This window comes from Xiphophorus hellerii, chromosome 13 (assembly GCF_003331165.1).
Source record: "Xiphophorus hellerii strain 12219 chromosome 13, Xiphophorus_hellerii-4.1, whole genome shotgun sequence".
Classification (NCBI taxonomy): domain Eukaryota; kingdom Metazoa; phylum Chordata; class Actinopteri; order Cyprinodontiformes; family Poeciliidae; genus Xiphophorus; species Xiphophorus hellerii.
The window spans coordinates 2,333,895-2,343,424 of NC_045684.1; the positions used below are offsets into that span (position 1 = coordinate 2,333,895).

At 41.2% G+C, this 9,530-nt stretch overlaps 1 protein-coding gene across 1 annotated transcript in view; it reads right to left on the bottom strand.

Moving 5' to 3' along the window:
* Nucleotides 1-8,301, bottom strand: part of pou2f2a (POU class 2 homeobox 2a) — a 65,545-nt gene extending 57,244 nt beyond the window's left edge. Inside the window, exon 1 of the mRNA XM_032579952.1 lies at nucleotides 7,145-8,301. Within this exon, the coding sequence (XP_032435843.1) occupies nucleotides 7,145-7,244 (100 nt within the window). The 5' untranslated portion in view covers nucleotides 7,245-8,301. The remainder of the gene's footprint in view (nucleotides 1-7,144) is intronic.
* Nucleotides 8,302-9,530: the final 1,229 nt, after the last annotated feature.

Sequence of the window (9,530 nt, forward strand, 5' to 3'; positions counted from 1 at the left end):
GTACAGCCAATAAGCATCAAGAAAAATTATTGCAGCTCCTGGATTGGTTGCTTTGCTAACGGCAGCCAATAGCGTGTCAAGTTGCATTGTGCTGCCATTTTCTTTTCATAATACTTTAGATATACTCTACAAAATAAAAAAATACACAATAGTTGGAAATCCACTCTCCCTCCAATTAATTAGAACTTTCTTTCAAATTAATAAAACGGTTGAATTTTGAAAACAACCAGGTGTTGAAACAGGACAATGATCTCAAATCTCATCTTGGAATACACAAAGGAGAGTAACATCAAGCTTCAGGGAAAACCCTTTCCAAACTCAACACCTCAAAAAACACTGGCCAAAGCCTCAATCCCACATTCCTGGCAGGTCATTAACCGATTCAAAAGATTTCTATCTGTGTCAAGCAGAGAGGTGAAAGGTCAAACCAGATATATGCCAGAAGGTTTTTGGCAACTAAATACAGGGTGTAGTCAAACAGCAACTTGGAAAGACAAAGTAAGCAAATATCAGTAGGAATACAGGTACATATCTGAGCAGAAATAAACACTCAAATTTTTAATCACTTAAGTCATGTGCAGTAAAATAAATCCACGAAATAAAAAAACACTAACATGAGAAAACGAATCTAAGTATTAGATACATAATGCATACTTTGCTTTCTTTCATATTTTCTCTTTCTTGTTAACATTTGCAAAAAATAACCAGCAAAATATTTATAATTAATTAATAAGCTGTTTTTGCCATCAGAAAACATCAGACCTGATGATTATGTGTTTGTTTAGATGGTGAGATTAATGTAAGTGAAGGTTAAATCCCTCGTTTCCCTAAACATGTTCAGTTTTTAAGCACTAAAAAGTCAAACTTCATTAATCCCACTGAGTCACTTAAACAACTGGGGTGAACTTTCTTCACACTGATGTACATTTCAATATCAAACTCCTTAAATTCAGCTTAGTAGGACGACAAAAGATGAATTCAAAGATTATGAGTAGGGAACCCTGGGAAATGTAGTAAAACTGTTCTGATTAGGCTGGGTTTCATTCTCAAATGAAACCCAGCCTTTCATTTGAGAATGAAATGAGATTTTTTATTTCACCATTAAGTTAGCACAATAAGAGAAAGTTAAATAATAAAAATGGAGGAAGAATAACGATCGTAGAACAGTCAAGGTGTAAATGTGATGGACTCCTGCCAGACACAATCTATACCCGTCAAAGTTTTCATGTACTTTAATCCCTGCATGCACCTCGACCTGCAGCTAAAGATGCATCCTCACATGGTGTGTGTGGGGGTGTGCGCGTGTGTGCGTGTGTTTTCAGAGCTCAGTGTGGGAGTGAGGCAGCTTAACGCAATAAAGCATGTTGTATTGACATCTGTGTTGTGTCTATTGATTCCCCATTATGGAGCTAACAAACCCGCCTGGACGCTTTGTCATTCGCAATCACGTTAACACCGGGACTCGCCGACAAACGCTGCCCCTTTTTAAAACCCGATCCATACACACACACACTCACACACACACATGCATGCATACTAAGGCAGGTGCACATGAATGCACCTTCTCACATTCCTACACATCCACCATCACCGTTCACGTTGCCGCACACACACGGACGCGGCTGTGGAAGGGAAGTCAATGCCGGCTGATCAATACCGGTGGAAGGTTAAAACCACTCACACAATGTGCTGCTTGTGGTTTACCACACACACACGCTGGAACGATCCATGACTGACCTCAACGTGCAGTTTTCAAATCGTGCGCCCGTCTGCCGGGTTTCATTCCAGTTTGCATGAGTTTCATCTTCTCTCAGCTATTTGCCCAGGAGACACAATCACTCTGACCTGATCCAAACATCGGATCAAGCCAACACCTACAAACATGCCTGCGATCCGAGTGGGAAAGGTCTGCCATTTCATGCACAAACCCACAGAAAAGCAATTAATGCCGACGGACGGCAACCTCTACACAGGCTCAGTTAGGTGGAGTTCAGACGCCACAAACCCCCTGCTGAGCTCTGAGAGGTGAGGATCCGGAGTGCGAGGGCAGGAAGTTATCAGCACAGGGTTTCTGCAGGCTTCAGTAAGTCAAAGCTAAGACTTTTAAAACCTTTAATAAAAATTAACACCAAAAATGGTTGAGGGATCCTGATATGTTGCAATCAAGCATAGCAAAGACAATAAAAGATCTGGGGTCTGTTTGTGAGGTTTTTTTGTTTTGTTTTTTGCAGAAAATGCAACAACAGAAGTGGCGAAAACAAATATTGTCCTGGCGACTGACGGTAAATTTGCACTTAACCATTATGAACACCAAAAAGCTACCAAGTTAGCCCTCTATCTAGCTAGCCAGTAGCTCATTTCTGACCTGGTGTTTGGAACAGGTCAAAAATAAAATGAAGTTTCTAGCTAGCTAGTTACCAATGGCATTTCATTCAATTTTGTTTTTGATTTCATTCACTCAATAAGAAATATGAATAGTGTATGTAACAACTGAAACAAATCATAAATGAAAAGGAGGAGAAATAAGTATGAATATATAATATTTGCCCCCTGTTCACAAAAGAAAATTAGCTACTCAGCTCAGGAGACTAATACAGACTTATTTCGAATACACAAAAAATAAACAATAAAACATCAGCTTATTATTTTAAATTTCTTTAAAATGCAGAAAGAGGTTTAATTATTTTATCTCACTGTCAGAATTTCACCATAAACTGACAGCTTTAATTGAATCTAAAGTTTTTGAAAATTTCAGTTGTATTTGCTTTCTTCTTTTACAAATCTGTTTCAGTTAGCAATAGCGTCAATCTAGAGTCAAATGCCTCAAGTAAAGCAAAGATGTTTGAGCGCGATTCAATCTTTTGCCAGACATATAATATACAAGATTAAACAGTCATACAACAACAACATTTAAGATAAATTTAAGACCAACATAATAAAAAAAAAAAGGAATTTAAGACATTATAAGGCCTTAATTTTAGATACACGAATTTAAGACTTGTGACTTTTTAAGGATCTGCTGAAGCCCTGAAGCAGCACAAACTGTATTTATGTATTTGTGAAGGTTTGTGCATGTGTGGGCAGGAGGTCTGTGCTTTGAACTCTGCAATAAAAGTTTCTCTGCAGCGTTGCCACTGCAACACAGCCTCATCGTTTCCTTACTGTGGTCATTTCTAACCTCCAGGAGCTGTTTTCTCTCTTTGTTCCCTTTGTTTCTGTTGGCATAATCATGAAAGATAATGGCTTCCCATCACATTCACTTCACAGCGTCTGCAGAAGATCGATGACGGAGAAGTTGGAGCGGAGCAGCCGCAGCCTGAACAGGAGGACTCTCAGAGTGGCCGGCATAAATAAAGCATCTCTCTCAATCCAGAATCTGACAGCTCTCAGTTTTATATGGGCCACAGTGGCCCTGGAGGATTTTACAGCAGTGTACATAAAATAAAAGAGCATTTAGATTTCCTTTGTTGTGCTGCAGAGCGGGGACAAAGCGGAGGCAGCTACAGGTCCCTCTCCGCCCTGCCTGCCCTCTGAAAACCACACAGCAGAATAAAAACCCTCTGATCAGATCTCCAAGCTGCACAAAAAGGGAGGATTTAACTCTTAGCAGCGATCATCTGATGGTGAATATAATTCTGACAGAATGGTTGGCTTGCAGGGCGTTTTATGTCTAAAATCAACAAAAAAATGAAAGCGGCTGCGGTTTGGGGAAAAGAGGATTTCTTTCTTCTTTTGTTTGTTTTCTATCTGGTTTGTGATTGACATGAATGAGATGTTGGAGTTCCTCCTGAGGATCACAGCAGGTGCAGAACTGACAAAGTCCGTTTTACTTCATTCAGATTAAAAGTAAATGTTACAACAAAAAAAGGAATGCAGAAAAAGTAAAAGAAATTAATTGAAGATTAGTGGCAAATTTCTTAACTTAATTAAAAAAAATGAAATGTATGCAGGGCAGGGTATACTTACCCTACCAATATGTATTCAATTTTAATGGAATACATATTGGGATATATTGCCATTAATATTTAACAAGCAAATTGCAAAACACATTTTTCCATACCTGTTTAACTGATAACAGCAAAATAAACATTTTGTAAGCAGAAATTATCAACAAGCCCTATCAAAACAGAGGAAGCAAGCTAGCATTAGCCTAGCAACTTAGCAGTTTCTCAAGCCTTTTTGTGGTGGAATCACTTAGAAATTAGAGTCTCCACCAGACAAAATGTTGGTCAAGCTAACAAAAAAAAATCTAAAGACATCATTACTTTTGTTTGACTTGGAACATGAGAGACATTATATCTGAAAAGTTTTTTTCTTATCTTTCATTTTGAATACGTCTTCTAGGTTTTTAACAATAAATTTGTTGTATTGGGGAAATTCCACACTGTTAACATAATAAAACAATTTTAACTAAAGAACATGTTTACTTTGTAAAACTAAAAAATTGGAAAGTTAAAAATATTTAAGCAGATAATCTTAACAGACAGGTCCCAATGTGGCTGTATATAAAAACTATTCAAAAATGTAAAGTATTCTAATATTTTGGCATCTGTTTGCACTTTAGGTGCCATTTATTTTTTATTCTTAGTTGTAAAATGAACTCAAATTAAATTTTTTAAATGAACTGGGTGCTCGTTGTGTTTAACCGTTTTAAATTTGAGCCATTTAGGATCACAAACAATTTTAGCCATAAGGAACATTTCATTAGCTTATAATCAGTAGTTTGAGGCCTTAAGCATGACAGGAATCAGATTTTGATTTTGCACACACACTGCTTTACTTCAATGTCTATGAATGTATTTTACTGTATGTCTGTTTGTGACTATGTGTTATAAATGAATATTTTCTCTTTTCAACTGTATGCTGCCATTCTTCAGACATGTCTTCTTGAAAAAGATTTTTTATCTCAGTGGGACAAACCTGGTTATATAAAGATTATTATCCATAGGGAATTAAGAGGATCTACTCGGTTTGATTATGTTTGCATCCATAAAAGCCACCATTCCTCAGCATGTTTCTGTAATTTTCCAAAGCTAGTAAAGCAAAGTGACAAGATTTATGAACGAGAGCAAACAGACATCCTGCAGCAGTGTGAGATCAAATGTCATTTGATCAACAAAATAAGGGATTTTAAAGCAGAATCTCAGAACGTTTCAGAGTTTGTGTAACTGGACTGAAATCAGTGATTTAATTGCTGGACAGTTTAAGACTCAGGCTGACAAAAAAAGAGTTTAGATCCAGTAAAAAGCCACTGTCAGCTGTTTTACTCACTCGCCTCTTTTGGGACACACCCAGATCGGTGCACACTCACACACCCACACCTACACCCCCCCAAACACACACACACAAAACACACACACACACACACACAGTGAGGTCTCAGATCAGAGCAGGGCTGTGGGTAACAGATTTAGCTAAAGTGGCTTACAAGGCCCGACCAAAACACCAAAAGAAAATCCAATTCTGCAACCCGGCCGTCCGCGGGGACGAGCCGCAGACGGGAAGAGAGTTTGCATTTCCGTGTCGAGTGAATCCTACTTCACAGAAATGGGAAAGACAACAGGAAACAGCAGATTCTCCGTTTGTGTGTCTCTGGAGAGCATCGATGAAAGGCGGAGAAAAGAAGAAACAACTGAGAAAAAAATTGACAGATGAGTGTTTGCACTCTTGTACAGTTTATTTCTCTGGTGTGTATCGGCTGCTTATCACAGCATTGTGTTTAAATAAAAAAGCAGCCGGAGCAGGAACTCCAACCCTTTCTTTTCCTAACACACAGGGGAACCGGCTCGCTCTCAAACGCTCTCACATTTTACACGCTGGTCAGATTTCACTCACACTCCGCCTTTAAACGACGGATTCCTCCCAACAAACAATCTCTAATTCTTATTGCTGCCATTCACAGATGAGCTCACCTGTTCATTTGCTGACCCTCTCACTCATTCATTATTCATTCATGCACCCGGTCATTCTCTTATTCATCCAATCACTCCCTGGCTCTGCTGCTCCTTTAACTTTAATTTCTTAGAGGCCCAGCCGGCGAAGGGACCCCACCCCCTCCAAAACAGAAGCTGGTTATATGTTGCCTGTCAAAGCAAAAAGCGTTTCTCTCCTCCTGACGCCTACTTAGGCTGATAATCTCAATTACTGCCGCATGGTTCTGCTCGGACCAGCATACATCCAGATTGTCAAACGGTTTTATTTTTGACTGAAAATGATCCAAACATGAACAGTTTATAACTTCATTTGAGTTTTTAAATGGTTTTCTTATTAGCTCTAGAAGAAAACTGCCTAACTATCCCAGTGAACAAGCGGAGACATTTAAGACAATGATAAAATCATTGCAGCTGCAGCAGGGTATTGATCAGCCATTCACCAAAGCATCATTACAGTAGTGATGAGGTATTAAAGTGAGCACAAAGGGAGGTGATTATTGACTGACAGACTCACTTCAAACCCAATCAGTTTTATTTATTTTACTCCAAAAAAATGATTTTTAACTCAAACCGTTATCGTTTCTGGTTCGCTAAAGTTTCTCCCTTCTCCAACTGCACTCCTGTTTTCCCAACAGTCAGGGATCAATACATCCTGATCAATAGACGACCATGAATATCACCCCCGAACCCGGCCGAGAAAGACTGGAGGAGAGGAGAGGAGGCAGATAGGATGGATGGAGGAGCAGCAACGATCTCTGATGGATGCTAATGAGATTAAATATTCATGCATACAGTTTTTTTTGGGAAGGTTTTACAAATGCAAGTAAGTAACGGATTGATTCTTTAAAAATTAGATGAAATATAAATTACATGTTTTTGTTTTATTCACTGTAAAACAGAGGGATTAATGTGAATTATAACAAACAGAAAACTCATCGGAACAATTTCGATGATTAAAAAAAAGATTTCTAAGTAAATAACTAAAAATATTCTCAAACTATTGCTGTGTTTTATCTTTTTTCTGCAACCTTAACATATTGAAAAGCTGATTTTTTAAAGAAAAAAAATTATATATATATATATATATTGCCTGCTGTAGGTTTAAAAATTTTTTACCCAATTTCAGCAGGATGTTGTTAAAATAAAACTAAATGATGTGTTGAGTGGGACTGGCTGTCTGCAGGTGCAGCGCGGAGGGAGAGGCAGCTTACCGGGGCTGGACCGCGGGACCAGCGAGGACTTGAGTCTCCAGGCGCTGAAGTCGGACGCTGTTCTCTGAAAGACGAAGGGGACCGGCAGGGGGACAAACATGGTCCTCTGTCGACCTGGTGGTCGTTGGATTTTTTTGGTTTATTCTGGTCTCACTTCGCTGCTCCTTCTGTCCGGGGTCCTGCCGTCGTTCTCTGGCCTGCCTGCCGGCTTTGCTCTCCTGCTCTGCGGACGCTTTGAGGACGCTGGGACGGTTCAGGAAGTTTAGGTGGTTTTCCTTCAGGGAGTCTGGACTCTTCCTCTGCAGATTTACATCGCTCTGCTTTCAGATCTGGTGGATGTTTGTGATCGATGCTTGATCAGTGGTTATCCAAGCAGGCTGGAGGTTTCTGAGCCCGGATGAGAGCTGCTCTCATTGCGCCCATGTGAACAGTCGGAGCAGACACAGTTTGTGCGTAAAGCCCGGTGAGGTTCCGTCTCTTTGCTTTGGTTTTGGGTTTAATAAAAATGGATTTCTCCTCCAGTTCTGTCCGTAAAAGTCTCAAACTGTCCACCCGTGAATCCTCCGGAAGAAAAAAGAAAAGAAAAAAGAAAAAGAAATGTCCGTATCTGAGTGGAGCTGATTTTAATTTTTGGTTCTGGTAAAGATTTGGTTAGTAGCTGGCTGGTCTGAAGAAGAATACACAAAGCGACACAATAATGCAACGTAAAAACATTATTTGGTAAAGAATTAATGAAATAATAAAGTAAGGCTAGGCAGGCAGCACCCCCTGTTTGACTTTCGCTCCTCCCTCTCCTCCTTTCGCTGTATCCCTCTTCCTCTTCCTCTAGCGGGGGTCACTAATTAAAGCAGAATCGATAGAAAAATAAACGAGAGAATCCATATCAATCAGCGCAGCGGTCCTCCGTTTCCTCTCCAGCTGAGGAAGCGACAAAAAGAGGAGGGGAAGGGCGCTTTCTCTCAGGCTCTGGTGTCTTTTCTTTGGCTCTGCTGCTCCATCCTCGGTCTTTTCTCCGCCGCCTGGATCCTCTCCTCTCTCTCTCTCCCTGGGTGTGTGTGTGTGTGTGTCTGTGAGGGTCGGGGTGCCTTCGGTTTATTTTGGGAACCCCAGCGGTTTCAGCTCCGACGCTGCGCAGCCTGAACGCACTCTGGCTCGGCTCGGCGCTCTCACCGGGAGACAGACGGAGAGATACCCAGCCCCCCCTTTGCTTTTACCCCATATTCCCTCCCCTTTCCACCCCGAGCCCCGTCACCCCAACACACACACACAAGCACACACACACACACACACTTCCTCTGCACACTTTATATTCCGTATTGTTGCGTGTTGTTCACACATTACAACCCATCAGACAACCTCCTGCTTCACATTTCATTACCACCATAATCCTGTACAAGATCCAGCCATTGATCACCTGATTATTTCATTATAATGAAGCCAATAATCACATCATCGCCGGCCTCAGAGAGATCGATCCGCTCCTCACAATGTGCGGACATGAATTCAAAGGGGAGGAACCTTTGATGCATATTTCAGCAGGTGGATCTCTGCCTCTCTCTGTATGGATTTACGCAGCTCCGGCCTGCACAAGGTCACCTGCAGATCTCGGCTAATGTATTTCTTTTCCACAGAGGCGGACACCTAATCAAAGCCCCCACGGTCACGCGCGGCTCTTAAATTAGTAATTAGGTTGGGCTCTGGAAGGCCACGTGTGTGTATGCGTAAAATGTACGTAAAATGTCAGCTGAGTTGAATTTAAATTGCATGCTTTTCCCATTAAGGGGTGTGCGTAAGAGGTGAATGTGCCTCCCGGCCATAACCTCTCTCTCTCCCTCTCTCTCCTCCTTCTCTTCTTCTTCTCCTCTCCGACGCACTGCGTTTACACTCCAGATTATCACCAACATGGATTTTTTTAAATAGAAAAATCCATGCGCTAAATATCGCGGTCAATGGAAGAAAAATCGACCACAAGTGCGCGCAGCTCTCCGTCTCCCACCTCCCGTATAAACTCCGAGGTGAGACTGAGCTGTTAATAAGTTATCGATCAATTATGGCGCTCATAGTTAGAAAGGCCCCGGGCTCTAAGCCAATGCTAATGCGCATGCAGGGAGAGGAAGGAGGGTTTATGAACCACCTGCTACGTGGATGCAGCATCATCAGAGGCCCGGTTTACGGCGGCGCCACTCCTCTACTGCTGGGTGTTACTTTACCAACTCCTGCAGCTCATTGAAGTCAATGCAAGTCTGGACTAAACGCTGCTGTAACAACCCTTTCTATACAGGAAATAAAGATAAGGTAACTGTATAACAGGGGTGTCTCTAGGAAGTTGGGAAGTGGTGGCCATGCACCAATAACTGATCCATAAACTGAAGTTGAAAGCTAAAAT